A 24,196-nucleotide genomic window follows, 5' to 3' on the forward strand; every position below is an offset into this window, starting at 1 on the left:
ACTTGGCATGGTTCCTGAAAAGTTATAGATGGGAATGGCTTTCTGTCATTGTTAATAGAGTCCTAGGAAAACCTCTCATGACTCAATGTGGTGAGGGGACAGCATATTGAACTAGGAGTCAGAAGGCCTATATTCAACTCCCAACTCCGCTATTAACTCAGTGTGTGGCCTTGGGCAAGTCCCTTCCTATGTCCAGGCCTCTTTCCCATCTGTAAAATAAGGGCATTGAATGAGATTAAGATTTCTTCCAGTTCTAAAGTTTTATGACTTTTTATGTCCATTAAGGCCTGAGTCATGCACTCTCAGGGCAGTTAGCTTCTAAGAGAGAACATATCTCTGTAAAATCCTTTGATTTGTTCATTTAGCTATAAAGCACGTCTGCCTTTGGCACTTGAGTCAGACATACAAAGTTATGAGCATCCTACTCAGCATGCCAGTAGAACCTGTCAGTATTATAAGTTGATTATTGGCAAAAAAAGAAAAACTCCAACTAATGAAATTTGGAAAAGTAAGATAACTTTGCCTTGTATGCTCACAAATAGGTGTGGTTGTAAGTGCACACACACATCAAAGTACAGACTATTGCTAGTGATCAGTTCATTATAGTAATCTACTTCCCTTAATAAAAATTAGCAAATAGTATAGCAAAGCAAAGTTTGGCGTCTAAGGAAACACCTATGGAAAAACAGCACTTTTGCACATATTAGAGAAAGAGACAAGTAGAGAGAGACACACATACATCAAATGAGATATAAATATAGGCAGAAAAAAGGTTAGTCTGAGAGAGAAGGGGAGAAGAAAAGGAAGAGAGAAAGTAAAAAACAGGAAAAGTAAAAGTAGAGAAGATAAGAATGGAGCAGCAAGGAACACAGAACAAGGTGATGAAAGGAGAGGAGAGAGATAGACAGAGAGAAAGAGAGAAAGGAATAAAGAAGAGATGGGCAGTAAATAGGGACAGGAGGATTAGATTCCCTTGAAGGTTGAACGTTGTTCCACATGTACCTGTGAAAACCATCTTAGAGGAAAACTTCCAAAGGCACTGTGGAAAGCAGAGCAATGATCAGAGCCTGCATCAAGAGGCAATTACATTGGGGAGCCCCTAAACCTCCATGTTGCTGGCTCTGTCAGTCCTCACTATTCAAACCTCATGCCCATATATCACCTGAATTTGCCACAAAAGCCATAAGGGCTGAGCTGGCGGGATGTAAAAAGGTTGAAGAGTAGGATAGATACTATGAGAAAGAACAAGGCATCCTGCATCAGGATGTACTTGGCCATTTCCCTGACGCTGTAGGAACAAAAGAGGTGAGGTCTAACTTTGGCTAGTTTATTACTTCCCCTCTCCAAAGATGAGGCTTATGCTTTACCGATGAGACTTAGAAGGAGAAAGCTCTGAATTCATCTTGTGGGAAGGTCATACAGACTTTTCCTGGGCCTTGGGAAAGGGCGCACTGCCAGAAGAAATTTTTCTGCACACAGTGTTGGTGTGCCTCTTACAACGGCAGCCTGGTCGCCGGAGGCTATCATAGCCTTGCTGGCACAGATGGAGGCATCCACGGGTAGGCAGGTAGCAGCACAGGCAGGGTAGGAAGAGGGAGATGAGGCTCATGGCTGCCCAGCGGACGAAGCAAGAGCTAGGCCCACAGGAACAGGGCTCATCAGCGCAGTTGTCTTCATCATCAGTGGAGCAGTGGTAGAAAAGGCCCTTGACACAGCAGAGACAAGTGCCATAATCAAGGAGGCTCTCAGCAGAGCAAAGGCAACGCTGGTTGCACAGCCAGCAGGAGGGGAGAGGGCGAGCTGCTGTGCAGGGAACACATTTGCAGCGCCCACACTCCTCACAAATGAAGAGGTGCTCACTGGGGTGCCCTGCAGATTGCTCAGCTTCTCCCTTCAGAGCACCATCAGCCTTTGGGTGGGCCCCTGCTCCAGGTTGGGTTCGGATAATGGACTGGCCTGAAGGTGAGGGTGTAATGCTGGCTAACAGCCTTTGATCAGAGGCAGTGGTGCTATGGGATATTGAGCTGGCAATGCTAGATTGGCTCAGATGCTGAGGCAAGGGCTGCAATTGATGGCACTGGCTGAGACTGCGGGGGAGAGCAGTAGGCATGGTAGCCAGGGACCAATCAGATTTGTGGGTTTGCACAATAAGGGAAGGACTGGACAGGGCTTGTTTACAGGGAGCTGGAGGTCGTTCCACATAATCATTGCTAGCATGAGTAGAGCGCAGCTGTTCAATAGGCAGAATTTGTTGGAAATCATCTGTCACTGCAGCATCCATTTTGCCTTGAGATTTGAGTGGTTTTGGATCAGAGTGGCACTTATGGTGAAAAAGAGGAGCCCTTGTAGTTACATGGACCTCAGGGTACATCAGAAAATCCTAGGAGAGAAGGAAAAGAAATAATAAATGAGAGCACACAGGCATAAGTATGTTGCAGGGAACCAACAAAGCTCAGGCCCTATCGTCACCACTACTTTCAATCATGGCCTTCTTACTACACCTTTATTTTGTAATTGATCTCACCTACTTCTTTATAAGCAAGTCCGATCATCCTATCCAGGATATGAAGCAGTTTCAAAGCAAACATGAGACTGTTTATTCCTTTTGTGTTACATCATATGACTAGTTTCACAGGAGCAGCTAGCTCATTCAGGTGTTTGCTAGCAGAGAAATAAATCTAAGCCTTGAGCATCAGACTTCTAATAAAAAATGTAACCTAATGTTAAATGAAAAGGCCATTTTTTCAAGCAATGTTGAAACAAAAGAGGAAACCTCAAAAGTCTCCCGATAAGAAGCTACACACACACACACACACACACACACACACACACACACTGCCAGTCAAAAGTCTCTTTTCAATGCAATTGATTATAAGCATAAATAAAGATGAAAAAGAACACTGGTTAACTCAATGAACTTAGGTAAGCAAGCAAGATGCAATAATGGTAGAGATAGAGACAGAGGGCAGGAATTGGGCTGTCTGTAGAGTGACAGGGAAAAAAAAGTCTTCCCAAGAGTATAAAGTAGCCAAGACTAACCTCACAGTTTTCTTCAGCTTACGGGATGCTTTAACTTACTGAAGAGGTGATTCTTTTAAATGTCCCGGTGGTCCCAGAATCAAAACTCTGCATACATAGGTGTAACAATGGGAATGGGAGAATTAGAGAAGATAAACCCTGAATTAACTCAACTATCACCTGTACTTATATCTATTATCACCCTGACTTGACTCTCTAATTTTTTTTGACTCTATATTGATGAGATTTCCCAAGTAGAACTTGCTTGGACTGCTGTTCTCTATCTTTATGTCACATCATAAACTGGATTTTTTTAAAACAGTACTGACATCCTCATACCATATTTAAGCTAAGTTTAATATTTAGAAAGTATATGCTTGCAAATCCATTGTCCCATAATCAGAAAAAGTAGGGTGGTCATTCCCTGAAGAATTTGATGACGCCTAGAACTGAGAGTGGTGACTATGGGAAAAATATTGTACAAACAGTAGACTGCTGTATCACAACACCTAGAAGAGCAGCATACACCTGAAAACCTAAACACAAATCCAAGAGAGATTCTGGAGGCATTACAGCCTAGGGAACACCAGCATGAATACAGTATATATTTGAAATCCATCAGATTTTAGGCCTCTTCAAAATAAATCAATTACTCACGCCACTATATGAGACAATTAGCTTAAATGAGTAATAAAAATGAATAAATGAGAGGGGATAGTGCTTGATTAGGTTTTTGTAAGCAAGCAAACATGATATTAAAATGTGCCCACAGTGCAATTGTTAGAAAAATAAGGATCCAGTTCATAAAGGATTTGGTGGCTAATAACATGGCCAGACTCCATTGATTTTTGAGGTTATATACCCATGCAAAACTGATTAACTGAATTTACATATGTTCATTTTTTTAAGATTTAACTTGGTTAAACTTAGTTTTTTGACATATCATATAAAAGAACCAACCTAATAAAAATTTCACCTTTTAGCTACTTATTTTGGTGTTAAATAAATGCAACACAAGAGAATGCAGATAAACACTGTGGAGAGTCTAAGACAAATATCTACATTATTTTGTCAAATCTCATGTTTCTTTGGGTCTCAGTTTCACTATCTCTCAGTTTCACTATCTCTATAACTATAAGGATAGACTAGATGATCTTGGAGGACCTTGCCCCATTATGGTCTGTATTTCTAAAGCTAAATTTGACAAAAGAATTCTTTTCATCCACACCTTCAACATCTTTAAATCCTTGAGAGTATGTTGGGCAATGTGCCCTTGTTTATTTGGGACCACACTGTACTCCACAAATATATACAATATTTAGATGTAAATCAGAAATTACAATAAATCATTTTAAAAATCAAAATTGGCATCTTCTTCATTTACTTGTGCTCAAAGCCCTCTGCAACTTCCCACCTCTACTTTTGCTGCATCTTTATAGATCCATTGTCTCAATATTGGAAAGGAACAGGTACACCCAAGTAAAAATGACACATTGTTCAGCTTGTTTGCAGGGTATGTAGATATAGGAGCTTTGAATTGAGGTCTGCTGGGTTTTTTTTTTTTCAAACTTAAAAGAAATGGATTTATGTTTCATTGATCAGCTAAAGAATGTGTGGAACCCAACCCAAGTCTTTTACACTGTAATAACAGTAACATACATGCTGCATACAATTTAGATTCACTGATTTCCAAAAAAAAAAAAAAATTAGATTCAAAATGGTGGAATCTAGGGCATAGTACAAGTAACTCAGAACCAATAATGAGGATCATGTTCAAGGCGGATCCTATTTGGAGATGAGAAGGGTACGTGCTGTTTAGATTGAGAAGGTATATTTGAATATTGATTAGACTGCTGCAAGACTGAGCAGTTGAGCTACTTGGTTGGATGATTAAAGAAAACCAGTTTTTGGCATCAGTCTGTGATGATGAGGTACTGTCTTACTTACAGCTAAGAAGATTGACAGTATGAATTGAGAAGGTTTCTTCTTGCTCTGTAAAATCTTTTATTAGAATGGATTCTGGGATTTGGTTTGAAAAATCTGCATTATGATGAGTAGTAGGACTAGGCAGAACCAGGGTGTGGAGTAAGATTAAGAAAAGGATTGAATAACAATAAATTGTTTGCCTGAGTGTTGAATACAATCTGGCTAAACAGGATGAACTGAAATAGATACTACAGAGGAAGGTTAGAGGAAGAAAGAAAAAATAAAAAGACTTTGAGAAACGAATAGGCTAGAGACTGCTGCAGTACAGAGACTAGATGAAAAACTTCCACTGCATGCATGTTTATGATTCAGAAATCCATTAAAGAGCCATTCATTGTGAATAGCAACAGTTAAAAAACTGTCTGTACTGTTGGCCAAATATATATTCTATTTAAGTAAGGGAGATAGAGAGAGGGGATGTACATATCACATATTATTAAATAGGATCCAAGGTGATTGTAAGTCTTGGCTGCACATTGATGGGATCTAGTGATTTCTGTCACGTAGTGCCTCTGCAGTAATGAATGATGCATTGTAAACCCACTCCCATCTTAAGTCTCTTTGGCCAGGTGCTCATAGCTTTCTAAACAGTTTTTCTGTAGCCCTGAAATTTGCTATGTTCAGCCCAAACAGAAATGTCCTTTCTTATGCCAATTTAGGGACTGGAAAGCTAAATCCATTCAAGAAATGCTAATGTTTGTTAATGAAAGATGTATTTTCTCCCTGGAACATAAAATCTGCCGTGTTGAGACTAAAATGGAAAACTTTCCTATCTAGAGCCCTTCTGTGCTAACAGCTTAAGACAGTTCTGATTTCCATGATGAATCCTTTCTGATACAATATGACTCAATGTTGATTTCAGAGAAGAGGAAGGAAGAGATGAAAAGAGAGCTTCGCTCCTGTTTTCTTCCACTCCCATGGGGTCAATGCTGTTTTGTCCCTTACTAAATAAAGGCTCTGGGATGCATTGCTTTTTTTCTGTGCCTCTGCTATTGCATACTCTTGTTCTCAGAATAACTGAAAGCAAACATGGGGGGGATTTCTGCTATGGCTTTACATGTTTTCTTAGTTCTACTTTTCCAAAGTCTTCTCTCTAAAAATCCTTCTCTGTGCAAAATCATTTGCATCTCTATCAAAGCACTCCCTCCTTACAAATACCAAGTTGTATATAGTTTACATTACTAACCTCTCTGCCACTGAAGGGGCCTCCCTCCTACCGCATACATCTTACTGGAGCTGCCAGGTTCTCACCACATTTAACTCTTAGCGTGTCACTTTGCTACCCTATTCATTACTTTAATAGTTTCATTAAGACTCACAGCAGTTTATTTCAAATAAGGGAGTCTTGCAGTTTTAAGACCTTGTATTATTAAAGATATTGGTGTTTCAGTTATGAGCAAATATAGTGGAAAGTTGCAATACCAAATAAATCTACATATTTCCAATCCTAAGGAAAATACTAAGAACCTAACTGTTCATTTAAGAAGTACTAATAGTTCTTTAAACTCCAAATCTCTTTATAAGACACAAGAAACCTAATGTTAACTCTACTTTAACTATGGGAAAGTGAGTTCTGTTTGGGGCCTCAGTTTCTTCATCTACAAAGTGAGAGGGTCTGAACGGAAGGTTTGTAAAACTGTTTTTCATCCTGATGCTCTAAATTTTATGCTGGGTTTTTAAATTGAATTTCTCTGTTTCGAAAGTATTCGGATGAGGAATTTGTCTCCTTTTCTTTAGGATCTTTTCTTTAACTCCTCAACACTGAATAAATATCTCCAAATACAAGTCACTAAGATTACTAGTAGTAATTACAGCTAGAGAGACCTAGGAAGAGAACACAAAAAATGCAAACAAAATATATAGATTACAAAAAGTTGTACCATATGCTTTTTTTAGAAGCACAGAGAACAAGATTAATACTTCATTGTGGATAGCTGCTAGTCTGTGCCTTATTTGTGTTTCTGTATTCAGCTGACTTGGGAACATGATTTAATACCGGGTATATCTGAATTCATGTGATAGCACATCATTTTACAGTGAGAGATTTTTTTTTTTCCAGAAAAGCAACAATAGCTTGTATTTCAAAATAGATTTTCTGTTTAAGAGTTCAACATTTGTTTTCCGTTCATCTAACTTCGTTTGCAGCATGCAGAGGTGAATGATAATTGTAAGGAGATGCATGGAAGAGAGTGTGCAGTAAACCATTGCCCAAGATCCTATCAAATGGCTTGGTTAACTAGACGTGCTCACAGGTTCTCACTTTTGACATTTCCATATGCCATACAGATATGTGCACAGATTCTGAGGTGTGGATTCAGAGATTTCTAAATCTTTGCTCTGACTCAATGTTAAAGAAGTGGGGTGTGTGTGGGGGGGTGTTATGCCTTGTCAGCTTGCGCCATTACTACCCAAGGCAAGGTGATGTGATGAAATCTGAAGGATGCACAGCCCAGACTTGTGAGCCAATAGCAGACTAGCCTCATGCTGACAGGATGCCCGCTGGGCAGCCAGACTGGCCTGAGCACAGTCTCTCCCTTCATCCTCAGCTTGGGTGGTTAGGAAGCAGGGGCTTAGGCAAGTATCAAAATGTATTTAAAGGTCAAGAAGCTAGAAATCAAATTGACATCTGACAACAAAAGGATTATTTTTAAATTCTCTTTTGATTTACAAGTTGCCAACACGGATAGTTTTCTGCAAGAGTTGATTCATTTAAATCTCATTTAAAGGGTTTTTATTTTATCCGCGCACGCGTGCACGCACACGCGTGCGCGCGTGTACACACACACGCGCGCGCACACACACATACACACACAGCATTGAATGGCTGAAATGAATGGCAATCTGTATGTTGCACATAAAAAATTCTGGAGTCTTTAAGAGCTAATCTCTACGGCTTACCTTGAAGAGACGGTTTATCCATGCTGAGAAAAGCAGAACTAATACTTCATCTGGCTCAAAAGACCTCTTCTCCTGAGTCTTCAGGTTTCTCCACCTCTGTATTCGGAAAGTCTGAATGAAAACTCCTTCACTGGCAGTGGGGCCAGAAACAGAGATAGTTCTGTCTTGGTCTTTCCGACACAGCAGAGAAAACGAAAAGAAAAAAAAAAAAAATGGAGCTTATGTGTGGGGGGAGTCAGACCTGTAGTGGCAGATTTGTATAGATTTTACATGCAGATCTAAATCTTGATGCACGTATTCCTCAAAGAAAGCTGAGCAGGGTAAGTTGTTCACCTCCTTCTCTTTCTCCTCCTCCTTCTCTTCTTTCTCCTCCCTCTCCTCCTCCGTCTTTTTCTCCTCCTCCTTCTCCTCCTCCTGTCCCCCCCCCTTCTTCAGTATTTTCCTTACCCTCCTCTTCCCCTCCCCCTTCTCTCCTCCCCTTCTTCCTCTTTTACCTCCTCCCCCTCCTTCTCTTTTGCCTCCGCCTCCTCCTCCGCCTCCTTCTCCTCCAATCTGACAGATGAACCGAAGCAGCAGAAACTGCTGTTGTAGACACAGGGTATCTCAACGGAGCAATAGATACTGCTAGTGTGTGATTATTTATACAGCTCAGGGTGTGTTGGTATATAATCTGAAGGAGGTGGGGGAAGGGGGGGAGGTTGCAGTGTGTTCAGCTCAGCTAGCTGGCTGTTTTGTGAATGTAGATGATTTCTGGAGGTCTTGTGAATGGGTTATAGGGGAGGATGGTAAGCAATGGATTTATTGCTCCTTGTCGTAATTTCTTTTTCTCCCCCGCTCTGTCGTTTGCTTTCCCGGAGCTGTAGCTCTTAATGCTTGGCTAAGTGGCGTCATCAGTAGAAATTGAATCGACCCATTAGAACTCCCCATAGGAATCTCTGTATCCGGTCCCTGGGTAATGATTGAAACAGAATTTAAACGGGATGGGGGTGGGGGGTGGAGAGTAACAATTTTAAGGAGGCCTCATTTAAATATCTCTGCCAGTTGCAGTCCTACCAAGGCACTCAGCCCTTGCTGAGTGATTGCAGTTTCAATCAGATAATGAGACAGTTTCTCCTTTGTTTAAAGGCTTCTCCCACCTCGTTTCTTTATTCAGTCTAACTTTTTCAGCACTAATAAAGATTGTCCATCCATCATCCACTGGAAAGTCTTAATTCTCAACCTACTTTCCCTTTCTACCTTTAGTATACCATACATTTGACAACAAATATTTTTTGAATGCCTTCCTTTGTGCTAGGTGTTGTGGAGTCAACAAGGAAGACAGAAAGGATTCCTGCCTTCAGGGAGCCTCTTTGGGACTGCTAAGCTTCTTAAAATAAAAGCAGCCTTGGAAATTCTCTCTTATCACGAAGGACAGAGCTTTCTGTAAATTATTCTCTGTCCACTATATAATTTAGTAGAAAGGGGTCTTCCTTCTGGGCATCCAGGCAGATGCATCTGGATGAAAGAAAGCCTCATGTTTAAAACGAAGGAGATCTGATTTCAAGTCCCACTTCAAGGGACATGTAGCAGAAGCTTGGTCATCAGCATTCTTAGGATGCTTTGGTTACCCCTCTATAAAATTGAGAATGGTAAATGGTGAGAGTTCAGGGTAAAACAAACACATGAATCAGGAAACTGAGATTCTTAATCTTACTTTAACTCCTTGTGTGACCTTTGCAATTTACTTCTCCTTTAGAGCCTCAATTTCTACATTAGCATGGGGGCATCAGATTAGGTAGTTGTTAAAGTCTCTTTGAACTCTGACATTCTGTTATTTACACCAGCTCAGGGGTGTTAAGAAGACAGAAGAAGGCATGAAGATTTTTGAAAAAGTTTGGTTTTGTGGGTCTCCATATGCCTGTGTCTGCCTGTGTGTCAAAAGTGTTCCAAACTGTTTTGTTGATGTGTATGTATGTATGTGTGCACATACACACACACACTCTTATGTGTAAGCACACCTTTCTAAGCAAATCCATATACTTTTTCCCAATAAGAATTTCTAGTCCAGAGATTTTCCTATGTAAATTCTTCTCTTTGGTTGCTCAAGCCTTTTCTTTATTCTTTTTTTTTTAAGTCTTTTTATTAATGGTAGACAGCATGTATGTTTGCATGAGAGTGAGAGAGAGGAGAGCGAGAGAGAGAGATGTACTCTCAATGAGTGTTTGTTGCACTCCAATCCCCTGCCCTCCAATTCATCAGAATCTCGATCATGTGCCTATGTACCTGTTGTTTTTTTCAAGCAAGTTGGGGAATTTGAGCATGTAGCTGGCCCCTTTGTGCTAGGTGTTGTGGAGTCAACAAGGAAGACAGAAAGGATTCCTGCCTTCAGGGAGCCTCTTTGGGACTGCTAAGCTTCTTAAAATAAAAGCAGCCTTGGAAATTCTCTCTTATCACGAAGGACAGAGCTTTCTGTAAATTATTCTCTGTCCACTATATAATTTAGTAGAAAGGGGTCTTCCTTCTGGGCATCCAGGCAGATGCATCTGGATGAAAGAAAGCCTCATGTTTAAAACGAAGGAGATCTGATTTCAAGTCCCACTTCAAGGGACATGTAGCAGAAGCTTGGTCATCAGCATTCTTAGGATGCTTTGGTTACCCCTCTATAAAATTGAGAATGGTAAATGGTGAGAGTTCAGGGTAAAACAAACACATGAATCAGGAAACTGAGATTCTTAATCTTACTTTAACTCCTTGTGTGACCTTTGCAATTTACTTCTCCTTTAGAGCCTCAATTTCTACATTAGCATGGGGGCATCAGATTAGGTAGTTGTTAAAGTCTCTTTGAACTCTGACATTCTGTTATTTACACCAGCTCAGGGGTGTTAAGAAGACAGAAGAAGGCATGAAGATTTTTGAAAAAGTTTGGTTTTGTGGGTCTCCATATGCCTGTGTCTGCCTGTGTGTCAAAAGTGTTCCAAACTGTTTTGTTGATGTGTATGTATGTATGTGTGCACATACACACACACACTCTTATGTGTAAGCACACCTTTCTAAGCAAATCCATATACTTTTTCCCAATAAGAATTTCTAGTCCAGAGATTTTCCTATGTAAATTCTTCTCTTTGGTTGCTCAAGCCTTTTCTTTATTCTTTTTTTTTTAAGTCTTTTTATTAATGGTAGACAGCATGTATGTTTGCATGAGAGTGAGAGAGAGGAGAGCGAGAGAGAGAGATGTACTCTCAATGAGTGTTTGTTGCACTCCAATCCCCTGCCCTCCAATTCATCAGAATCTCGATCATGTGCCTATGTACCTGTTGTTTTTTTCAAGCAAGTTGGGGAATTTGAGCATGTAGCTGGCCATGTGGCTCCCAGCACTTCAGTTTAGTTTAGCTACCAACTGTGCCACCAGGTTGGGCCTCTTTCTTACTCTTTTTTTTTAATTGCTAGCAGGCATTTGCTCTTGCTAGAGAGACAGAAATAGAGAGAGAGAGAAGAGAAAGCACCCCCAATGGGACATGGTCACACTATAATCCCTTCTCCTCCATTTTCCCATCTTGTCGGGATTTGGGGCACACATGCACCTGCACCCAAGCATTGTCATTCAAGTCACAGTAGGATATGTGAGATCAGACTTTCTTAACTATGACATCACAGGGCCATTCCCGCTTCCTCACTCTTAACTTTGACTTGAGCTTATCCAGCTCATGAAAACCATTCAAGTTAACCCTGTAGGTTCATCTACAGAAGATAATAGATTTACTGATGTATTCAGTCATTCATTTATTTAACAAATATTTATTGCGCATGTACTATGTGCCAACTAACTAGGTTCAGGTCAAACAGATAAGGGTTCAAATTTTTGCTCAATTTATGAACTATCTGGGTTTGAACAAGTCAGTTTAATGCTCTGTGCCTATTTCTTCATCTTTTTCTTCTTGTCTTTTAAATTTTAATTTTATTTATTATTATTTTTTTTAATTTACCAGAGAGGGACAGAGAGAGCAAGTGAGAAAGCAAGCCACCAGGTCCCAGACTCGAACCATGGTGGCCATGTGGGAGTCCAGCTCCTTTAACCACCACACCACCTGCTAATCCCTGTTTCTTCATCTTTAAAATAAAAACAACAATGGTACCTATATCATGGGATTGAGCTATTGTTCTGCAGACTGAATAAGGTCTTGTATTTAAAAGGCTTATCATGTGTCTGGTATACAGCAAGTGCTCAACGAATAGTAGGTATGAATGATAAATTGTTTTTGCCTTAATATAGCTCATAGGAGAGGCAAGAGATTTCAATTTGAAATCCTTTCATTTTTTTTCAAAGTCCAGTTGCCTAGTTCCTTTATCTCTTTTACTCTATGGGCTTATATTAAGACAACAATAAAAACAACTGAGATTATTCAATTTTCTCGCAGTTTAGGATGATACCAATCTCTGCTGGAGGGAGGGGTGTCAGTGGAGGAGGATGATACCAATGACAAAAAAATGATTAAGTTGATAATCATTTACTCATTCAAGAATACTATGAGACATTCACTATCAAAGTGCTGGTATTCAACAATTTCTTGCCCTCCTTGAGTTAACATTCAAGTGGGTAGAGAGACATGTTTACTTTGTGCCAGATACTGTTCTAAGCACATTACATGTTTTAACCTATTTAATTCCCACAACAACACTAGGAGGTATATTTATAAATTGTACTGATTTCACAAATGAGAAACCAAGGTCTAGTGAGAGTAAGTAACTTGTCCAAGGTTATACAGCTGGCAGATCTGAGATTTAACTCAGGCTGATTCACTCCAGAGCTTGCACTCCTAACCACTATACCATAGTACCCAACCATCTGCAAACCCCTACAAAGATTATTGCTTTAACTCCTCCAAACTATTTGATATCTGCTATGGTTTAAATGTTTGTATCTCCCCCAAATTCATGTGTTGAAACTTAATCACTAAAGTAGTGATGGTATAAGAAGAAGGAGGCTTTGGGGGAGACAGATTAGGTCTTGAGGGTAAAGGATTCATGAATGGCATTAGTGCCCTTATAAAAAGGCCCCTTGTACCATGTGAAGTCACAATGAGGAGGTGTCATCTATGAAGAAGCCGGACCTCACGAGGCACTGCTAGCACCTTGATCTTGAACTTCCAGGCCTTAAGAACTGTAAAAAATAAACTACTATTAATTACTGTCGTTTATAAGTCACCCAATGAAAGGCACTTTGTCAAAGCAGCACAGACTAAAACTCTTGCCTTTAGATGTCCTGTTCACTCTTACTGAAATGCCTCATCACAAATTCTCTAGACTGAGGCCTAGAAGTAATTCATCTTCTTAAAAACCTTGCCTAATCACCTCTCTCTCCAAAAGATCAGTTTAGGTATCTGTACTTTGTGTTCCAGTGACCCGCTTGTGTTTACCACTATCATGTCCCTTTCACCCTTTATTATGGTTGTCTGTTTCCCATTCTAGGAAGTGATTTCTTTGAGGGCAAATGTGGTATTTATCATATTTGTCTTCACTGCTGTATCACAGGCTCTGACATACTGGTCACTCAGTTGATGTTTACTGAATGAATAGTTTATTGAATTGATGTTTATTGAACTGGCTCTTAGAAATTTACATGAATATCTCCATTTGTACTTTAAGATGAGGTATTCCTAAAAGACTATTTGTAATTTCATGGGTTTTGATAAGCTACCAGGACAGTACAATTATGTACAGAAATTTATTGTTTGAGACATTACAAAATTTACCATGTATTACCTGGCAACATGTTTTACAAATTTGTGGATTTTGTAACAATACATTTAAGAAAATTAGCTTTCTTTCCTATTTTTTTTTTTTTTTTGGAGAGGTCTTTGCCATAGGGCGCGTGTACTCACCAGGAAGACAGAGAGATAGAAAGCGAGAAATCACCCCCCAGGGGGGATGGCCACACCACAATCCCTTCTCCTCTCGGGATCTTGGGCACACACGCACATGTGTCTGGCGTGAGTACCCACCAGGTTTGGGATTCTAACGCAGTCAGCCACATGGGAGTCCAGAGACATAGCTATTACACCAACTGCTGGTCCAGAAAATTTGCTTTCTTAATGCTTTACTTATGAGTGCTTTTCAGAAAACATGTTTTGACAGATGCATTGTAGTTGTCCACTACAGCCAGTAGTGACAGTGTTGGGCCTAGAAGTGAACCAGATCTCCTGTAATCACTGGATTAATGTACGTACCTTTTTCATAGGCTTTTGAGTTCCTTGAAGACAGAGGCATTTTGATTTGTCTGCACAAATTCAGTGCCTGGAGTAGAGTAGTATCTCAGTAGTAATGGTTAGCATTTATTGAATGTTTGCATTATTTATTACTTACATTATCGTATGTTGCCCTCTTTTCTCCTTCTTTTTTTTAAAAAAAAATTTCCAGAAGATATATATACTCACATATGCATGCATGAGAGAGAGAGAGAGAGAGGAGAGAAAACCTTGCAATGGGTGCGTGGTTATGCTGCAATCCTTTTCCCTCCATTTTTTCATCCATTCAGAATTTTAGGCATGCACACAGCTAGCATGTTTTTCAATTCAGAAATTTAGGCATGCACACAGCTAGCATGTTTTTCAAGCTGGTCAGGCTGGGAGTTGAACTGAGGTTGGCCATGTGGTTCCAAATGCACAGTGCTTAACCACTGCACTACTGGGCCAGCCCAAGTTACTCTCTTTTCAACAACACCAAAAAATTATTGTCTCTATTTTACAAATGAGGAAGCTGAGGCTTAGAAGGCTTAAGTAATTAATCGAGTGTCACACAACTAATTAATGGAACTGGTTATAAGTCCAGGGCTGATTCCTAAGACTTTCTCTAGGGTTGGCTTGGTTTTAGAAATGTTTTCTATATCTGTTATTTCTTTGACCCTTAGAGTTCATTGGGGTTAAACTTAGATAGATTCCTTAGTTGACAGATTCTTATCTAAGCTTCGGGTGCTTGCAAAACTAGAGTATTTGTGAGGTTATCCCAAGTAAAAAGAGAAATTAGAGTAAGCAGCTAACTTGGGGTTTTGAATACCATTTTAGAACAGAGGTTGGATAATATAATCTCCAGAGTCCTTTTCAACCCTAATGTATGCATTCGTATTCCTTTAAAGTGACCCCCGCCTTCAAACTTGTCAGCATGGATACAGAATCATTGCCATTGCCATCTTCAACTGAAAATATCTCTTCCTTACTTCCCTTTATCACTGTTAGTTCTCTAAGCCCTTACCATATTTAGTTTAGAGTATTTCAAAATACTCTAAATCGGCCGACCTGACTCCAAATCTTCCCTGCTCCAACATATCATACCCAATGTACCTTTCATAAGTGTGGCTTATTTTATTTTATAAAAATGTATTTTCTTTTTTATTTAACTTTATTTATTTATTTATTTATTTTAATTCAACCAGAGAGGGACAAAGTGGGGCGGGGAGAGAAAGCAAACTGCCAAGACTCAAACCATGGTCAGCCATGTGGGAGTCCAGTGCCCTGAACCACCATGCCATCTGCTGGCTCCAGTGTGGCTTATTCTCACACTTTATTCTTTTGTTCAAAAATTGATTTCTAATACTTTACATTATTTTGTCCATCATTCAAGTTATTCTCCAACACTATACATTCCATTCCTCTCTTCAATATACATCTTACGTAATACAGTTTGAATAGTTTGCTCTCCTCAGACCCCTTATACATTGCTACCAATCCAGCTTTCCGTATATACCCTTCACAGGAATTATATATGCTTATTCATTTTCTGCTCAAGTTCTAATTTCTCTGTGACTTCTTCCCTGAGTGCCTAGTTTACTTATACACTTGTAACTCTGAACACTTTCACCCTGCCCTATTTTCTTTATTCAGTACACTCTGTTAGATAGACTTTTCCTCCTTTATAAACCTTTTGCATCAATTGTCATGTCAGAAGTGATCTGAACAATGAGTTGCTATAAGTGTGAAAAGATATGTTTAATTCATTATAAAACCATAACTCATATTTCTAAAACAGAGTAGTAAGAAACATATTTGGAGGGCAGGACAATTTTTCTACTGTCCTTCAAGGTAACTTATCTATTTTTTGGAAATCACTAGCTTTCAGAAATAGAAGAGTTGATCTGTGCTGAGACAATATCTCAAAATTCAGTTAGAATTGAGTTAATGTCAGCAAAATGTCTTATATAAAGGAAGAGGCCATTGAACTGAGAGACAGAAAAGCTGCTGGTTCATGATTGGAGACCTCCCTAAGTATGCTAGACATGTGTCTGTGCCCATGATATAGGCTGGCTGTGTCTAGGTGATGGATCACAGCATAAAGACCCTGTTGAAAATGCTATATTTCTCTCACACACACACACACAATCTGTCTGTCTCACTCATGGAATAAATAAATAAACTTTAAAAAATCAGATAAATAATCTAATGTTTCACCTCAAGGTACTAGAACAAAAACAAACTAATCCCAATATTAACAGAAAGAAAGAAATAATAAAGATCAATAAAGAAATAAACAAATTTATGATAAAAAAATACAAACTATCAATACAATATTGGTTTTTGAAAAGACGAAGAAAATGGACAAACCATTTTTAGGTAGACTAACCAAGAAAAAAAGAGATTATTATGAACAACTATATGCCAACAAACTAAAAAATCTATATAAAAATGAATAAATTTCTGGACATAGAAATTTATTCCTCACTGAACCAGGAAGAAATAGATGATGTGAATAAACTAATAACAAAAATGAAATTGAATCAGTAATGAAAAGTCTCCCTACAAAGAAAAGCTAGATGATTTTACCGTTGAATTCTGCAAAACCTTTGAAGAAGAGCGAATACCAACACTCCTCAAATTATTGCAAGAAATTGAAACTCAATCAATAAGGCCGGAATTACCCTGATCCCAAAACCAAAGGCACGACAGAAAAATACAGAACAATATTTTAATGAATACATATGCAAAAATACTCAGCAAAATACTACCCAATTGACTCCACTAGCACATAAAAAAGATTACACACTATAAGTGAGTTTTAGCCAAGGGATGCAAGGATGGTTCACCATGTGCAAATCCATAAATGTTATAGACCATATCAACAAAATGAAGGGGAAAAAAACCCACATGACCATTTCAATAGATGCAGAAAAAATATTCAACAAAATACAACATCCTTTTATGATAAAAAAAATAAATTAGGTATATAAAGAATATTCTTCAACACAATAAAGCCCATATATTACCAACCCACAACTAACATTAGATTGGAACCTCTGTAAGAACTGGAACAAGATAAGATGTCCACTTTCACCACTTTTATTCAACATATTATTAAGAATCCTAGCCAGAGCAATAAAGCAGGAGAAAGAAAGAAAGGGTATGAAAACTGGAAAAAAATTAAGTTATATCGACTATTTGTAAATGATACGATTTTTATGGGTTTTTTTTCTTTTTTTGAGAGATTTTTGCTATAGGGCACGTGCGCTCGCCAGACAGAGAGAGACAGAGAGACCAGAAAGCGAGAAATCACCCCCCAGAAGGGATGGCCACACCACAATCCCTTCTCCTCCAGTCTCCTGTCGGGATCTTGGGCACGCACGCACACATGCCCGGGGTGAGTTTAAAGCCACTGGGTCCAGGACGCGAATCACAGTTGACTACGTGGGAGTCCAGTGACATAGCCATTACGCTAACTGCTGGTTCCAAGATTTTTATGGCTTTAAAAGAGATTTTTGTTATAGGGCACATGTGCTTGCTGGAAAGACAGAATGACAGAAAGCGAGAAATCACCCCCCAGAGGGAATGGCCATGCTGCATTCCCTTCTCCAAACTCCTCTTGGGATCCTGGGCACACACTTACATGTGCCCAGTGTGAGTTTGAAGTCACTGGGTCCAGGACTCAAACCACAGTCAGCTACATGAGAGCCCAGTGATGTAACCATTACACCATCTGCTGGTCCCTGGTATGATCTTACATACAGAAAAACCTAAGTAGTCCAAAAAAACCTGTTAGAAGTAATAAACAAATTCAGTAAAGTTGTAGGATACAAAATCAACATACACAAATCGGAATCATTTGTATGCACCAATAATAAAATAGCTGAAAAATATTTTAAAGAATTATTTTATTTAACTTTACTTTTTGTTATTATTATTTTCTAGTTTGATCAGACAGAAAGGGAGAGAGAGAAGGTGAGAAAGCACACCACCAGGTCCAGGACTTGAATCACAGCCAGCTATGTGGGAGTCCAGTGCCTTTAACCACCAAGCCACCTGCCAGTCCTTAAAATAGTTAATAGCTACAAAGAAAATAAAATATCTAGAAATAACTTTTAACTAAGGAGGTGAAATAACTCAATAATTGAAACTATAAAAGACTGATGAAAGAAATTGAAGAAGAAACACAAAAAGTGGAAAGATATGCCATGTTTGTGAATTGGAAGAATCAATATTGAGAAAATCTACCAAAAGTAGTCTAATTATTTAATGCAATAGCTATAGCATTACCAATGAAATTTTTCACAGAAGTAGAGAAAAAAATCATAAAATTGTTATGGAATCACAAAAGACCCAAATACTCAAAAACAATTCTCAGCAAAAAGAATGGAACTGGTGGCACCATACTCAACATATTTCCAAATATACTATAAAGACATAGTGAAAAACAGCATGGTAGTGGCAAAAGAATAATGCATAGACTACTGGAACAGAATAGAGAGTCCAGAAATAAATTCATGTAAATACAGCCAGATGATTTTAGACAAAGGTGCAAAGAATGCTCATTGGGAAAAAGGCAGTCTCTTCAATAAATGGTACTGGGAAAACTGGACATCCAAAAGAATAATGAAAATAGACCCAGATCTCTCAGCATATCCCAAATCTACCCCAAATTTGAATACTTACACACAGAATTTAAAACTATGAAACTACTAGGACACAGGAAAAACACTTCAAGATATTGGTATGGACAGAGTTCATGAATAAAACCTCAAAAACACTGTCAACAAATATAGATAACTGGGATTATATCAAACAAAAAAGCTTCTACACAGCAAAGGAAACAACCAACATAGTGAAGAGACAACTCACAGAATGGGAGAAAATATGTGTGAGCTATCCTTCTGAAAGGGATTAATAACCAGATTATACAAGGAAGTTGAATAACTCAGTAACAAAAAAGAAAAAGAAAAACAAACAACCAAACATCATATAAACCAATTTAAAAATGGGCAAGAGACCAGCAGTTAGCATAATGGCTATGTCGCTGGACTCCCATGTAGTTGACCACGGTTCACGTCCCAGATCCGGTGGCTTACAACTCACGCTGGGCATGTGTGCGTGCATGCCCAAGATCCCGAGAGGAGAATGGAGGAGAAGGGATTGCGGTGTGGCCATCCTCCCGGGGGGTGATTTCTCACTTTCTGTCTCTCTATCTCTCTCTGTCTGTCTGGTGAGAGCGTGCGCCCTATAGCAAAAAAAACTCTCAAAAATAAAATGGGCAAATTGGGTTATCAAGTGGCATGGAGAGTAAGTCATTGGATCCCACATGGCCAGCTCCATGAGTTGAGTCCTGTACTGGTGGCTTGAAAGTCATGCCAGGCATACATGCATGCTTGCATGTCCAAAATCCCAAGAAGAGAGTGGAGGAGAGATTGCGGCATGACCAAGAGATTGTAGCATGACCATGATTTATTACTCCATCCACCCCCATCTCTCTCTAGTGGGCACACATGCCCTACAGGAAAAAAAAATAATTTAAAAGTGGGGAGGACAAATGACCTCAATAAACAGTTCTCAAAAGAAGACACACAAATGGCCAACATTTCTATGAAAAAATGCTCAATATCACTAATTGTTAGGGAAATGCAAATCAAAACCACAATAAGATATCATCTCATCCTAGTTAGTTATAAAAAAGAAAAAAAATGGCAAATGCTGGTAAGAATGCAGAGATAGGAACACTCCTATATACTGTTTATGGTAATGTAAATTAGTATAGCTATTATGGAGAATAGAAAATAAAATAGAACTGTTGTTAGATTCAGCAATCTCACTACTAAGTCTATATTTAAAGGAAACAAAATCACTAAGTAGTAAAAATATCTACACTCCAATATTTATTGCAGCCCTATTCACAATAGCCAAGATATGGAATCAACCTAAGTGTCCATCAACTGATGACTGGATAAATAAAATGTGGCATACACACACATACATACATGCATACACACATACACACACATAGTCATACACAATGGAATACTATTCAGCCATTAAAAAGTACAATCTTGGACCAGCAGGTAGCATGGTGGTTAAGGCACTGGACATGCCCACGTGGCCAACCATGGTTTGAGTTCTGGATATGCTGGCTTGCTTTCTCACTTTCTCTCTCTTTCTCTGTCTCTTGCTGGTCAAATTAAAATAAAATGAATGAATAAATAAAGTTAAAATAGATAATTCTTTTAAAATTTTTTCATAAAAGTACAATCTTTTATTTAGAGAGATATTTTTGCTATAGGGCACATGTTCTCACTGGAGAGGCAGAGAGAGACAGAGAGGCAGAAAGCAAGAAATCACCCCCTGTGGAGATGGCCATGCTGCAATCTTTTCTCTTCCATTCTCCTCCTGGGACTTTGGGCACACGGACACATGTGCCCGGTGTGAGTTTTAAGCTGCTAGGTCCAAGACTCTAACTGTGGTCAACTATGTGAGAGTCCAGTGATGTAACCATTACGCCATCTACTGGTTCCAAAAAGTACAGTCTTATCATTTGACATTTAAATGGGTGACCCTGGAGTACTTATGTTAAGTGAGATAAACCAGGCAAAAAAAGAGAACTGTCTACCACAGTTCCAATCCTGGACCTGGTGGCTTAATAGAGGAAGAGGGATGAAGAGTGACTGCTAGAGGCTGGGAAGGATAAGGGCAGAGATAGAAGAATGTTAATGGAAAAAATTTTAAGTAAATAATCTCTAGTGTCATAAAATGCAGTGAGATCCTTGGTAGACCTTCTCTTGTGAGTCCACCCTCAGGCCTGGGAGTAACTTTGGAACTTTCAACAGTCTGTTGCCCACCGCTTTAGCAGCCTTGCTTTCCCTGTACACAGGGAGACTTGAGATTGTCCTTGGAAGGTGTCCTCTTGGGATTCCATTCTTGGGTACTGGAAGTAACTTTGGAGCTTTTGCCAGTCCATCACCCACCACTCTGGTGGCCTGGGGACCCTGCCTGCCATGAGACTTGAGCCTGGTCTGGGCAGGCCTCCACTAGTGAGTCCATGCTTGGGACATGGGAGTAACTTTGGAACTTTTGGTCCACCAGCCCATGCACTGTGCATTGTGCAGCGATTGACTTGATTTTCTTCACTAAGTTATATTTCCTTAGCTTGCTACCAACTCATCAGGAGCTGAACATTCAGTAAAGGAGCTAATAAGCACATGAATTTACCTATAACTGTGCTGATCTGGGAGACAGAGACCTCCAATAAGAACACACCTGGGAACTAATGGTGAAATTTCTCTTTATGTACTACAGAATCTACTCCAATAAATAGAAAAAAAGGAGTATTGTATCAGATAACCTAAAACGAAGAGGAAATGAAGGGGTAACTCTCCCCAAGGTGAGCACAGTAGCCCCTCACCAACAGTGAACAGCACTGAGAAATACACAGAAATGTCACAAAAAGAATTCTGAATATTCATAGTGACAAAACTGAATGAGATAAAAAACAGACAATCAGTTCCAGGAAACAAAATAATTTCAGGACATGAAAGAGTAATTTTGTAAAGAAATAGACACCCTGAAAAAGAAACAGAATTTCTGGAAGTGAAGAATACAATATAAGAAGTTAAAATCTCCCTAGAAAGCATTAACAGAAGATTGGACCATGCCAAAGAAAAAATTTCTGACCTTGAGGCCAGAGTCTCCAATGTAGACCAAATCACCAAAAAGAATGAAAAAAAGAAAAAAAGAAAAGAAAAACCATGAAACAAAATCAGGACATTTTAGATACCATGAAATGTCCAAATATCCACATAATGGTATAGTGAAGAATCTGCTAAAGGCATGTATAAAACCTCTTTTATGAAATACTACCTGAAAATTCCAAATATAGAGAAACATGAAGAAATTCAGACCCAAACAATAAAAAGGATCCCAAATGGAATCAACACAAAAAAATCCTCACTCCAGGGCATCATAGCCAGATTGGTAAAAATCAAAGACAAATACAATATTCTAAAAATGGCAAGAGAGAAAAATCAAATTACTCATAAAGGCTATTCCATTAGGCTAACATCAGACTTCTCAAATGACACAATGCAGGTAAGGAAAGAATGGGAAGATGTATACAAAACAATAAAAGCAAAACAATTTCAATCAAGAATACTACATCCAGCAAGATTATCCTTCAAACGGGAAGAACAAATAAAAACATTCACAGAAGAATTCACCAATACTAGACCAGCTCTACAAGGTAAGACGCTTGTGGGATACACAAGGTTTATTATCTGTTGACAAGGATGTGTATGATGATCTCAACTGGGCTGGACTGAGGTGTATATCATGCTGGGTAAAGTCTCTTCACAATCTAAATTATGTATAGTGCTTTAATGTATGAATAATAATAGAAAATATCATGGAAATATAAAAAAAGTACTGAAGGGAGTATTATATGAGTAAAACCAAAGAGAGATGAACAGAAATAAGAGAACCAAAAACAACCTTTACCTTGGTTGATATTTGCAAATATCACTTATAACATTGAATGTTAATGGATTAAATTCTCTTGTTAAAAAAACACAGACTAACTGAATGAATTTAAAAAAAAAAAACAAACAGAAGCTATCTATACGCTACTTACAAGAAACACATCTCACTGACAAGGACATACATAGACTGAAAGTGAAGGGCTAGAAAAAGTTATTCCATGTAAATGGAACCAAAAAAAAAAAAGGCTGAAGTAGCGATACTGATATCAGACAAAATAGATTTTAAGATGAAAGATCTAAGAAGAGACAAAGGACATTATATAGTACTAAAAAGACTTGTTTACTAAGAAGATTTAACACTTGTAAATATCTATGCACCCAAAATGGAGCACCTAAAAACATCCAAGAGAGACTGTTAGATCTCAAGGGAGAAATAGACTGCAACACAATAATTGTAGGGGATCTCAACACCCCATGGCCTCCTCTGAACAGATTATCTAGACAAAAAATAAAGAGATATAAGATCTAAATGATATCATACATGAAATAGACATCTACAGAGTGTTTCACTGAACTACCATAAAACATACATTTTTTCTCACCCCCCACATGGGACATTTTCGAAGACTGACCACATGATAGGGCACAAAACAAGCTCTTACAAATTCAAATGTATAGAAAATTATATTCAGCATCTTTTCTGACCATGATGGAATCAAACTTAAAATCAACTACAGAAAGAACCTTTGAAAATTCACAAATACATGAAAACTAAACCTACTCCTTAATGACATTACAACTATAGAAGAAATTGACCTTGAAATCAAAAGTTTCATAGAAATCAATAATAATGGACAAACAAGTGTTTATAACCAATGGGACATGGCAAAAGCAGTCTTAAGAGGGAAGTTCATTGCAATTAGTGCCCACAAGAAAAAAGCAGAAAGATGACAAATAAACAACCTAATGACCCAACTCAGGGAACTGGAAACACAACAACAACAAAAGCCAAACAAAAAATGCCAAGAGAAAAGAAATAATAAAGATTTGAGAAGAAATAAAGGAAATAGAGAATAAAAGAACTATACTTGAGACCAGCAGTTAGCGTAATGCCTATGTCGCTGTACTCCTATGTAGTCGACCGTGGTTCGCGTCCCAGACCTGGTGGCTTAAAACTCACGCCGGGTGCGTGTGCATGCGTGCCCAAGATCCCGAGAGGAGAACAGAGGAGAAGGGATTGCAGCGTGGCGATCCCCCCTGGGGGGTGATTTCTCACTTTCTGTCTGAGGGGTGATTTCTCACTTTCTGTCTCTCTGTCTCTCTCTGTCTGTCTGGCAAGCGCATGCGCCCTATGGCAAAAACCTCTCCAAAAAAAAAAAGAACTATACTGAAAATAAATGAAACCAAAAGCTGGCTCTTTGGGAAGGTAATAAAAATTGACACACCATTCACTAGACTAAAAAAAAAAGAACAGAGAAAAGAATGAAGAATTACATAAATCAAATCAGCAAGGAAACAGGTGTTATTACAACAGATATAGCATAAACACAAAATATCAGAGAATACTACTATCAGAGTGACTCTATGCCAATGAACAACAAA

General features: G+C 38.7%; 1 protein-coding gene across 1 annotated transcript; it reads right to left on the bottom strand.

The window, feature by feature from the left end:
- Positions 1–795: 795 nt before the first annotated feature.
- SPRY3 (sprouty RTK signaling antagonist 3) lies at positions 796–8,019 on the bottom strand. Its single transcript, XM_006171991.2, has 2 exons — positions 7,903–8,019; positions 796–2,380 (listed from the first exon to the last, which is right to left on the bottom strand). The coding sequence occupies exon 2, from the start codon at positions 2,369–2,371 to the stop codon at positions 1,415–1,417; it is 957 nt and encodes a 318-aa protein (XP_006172053.1). The 5' UTR covers positions 2,372–2,380; positions 7,903–8,019; the 3' UTR covers positions 796–1,414.
- Between the last annotated feature and the right edge of the window lie 16,177 nt (positions 8,020–24,196).

This window comes from Tupaia chinensis, unplaced genomic scaffold (genome assembly GCF_000334495.1).
Source record: "Tupaia chinensis unplaced genomic scaffold, TupChi_1.0 Scaffold150208_1, whole genome shotgun sequence".
Lineage (NCBI taxonomy): Eukaryota > Metazoa > Chordata > Mammalia > Scandentia > Tupaiidae > Tupaia > Tupaia belangeri.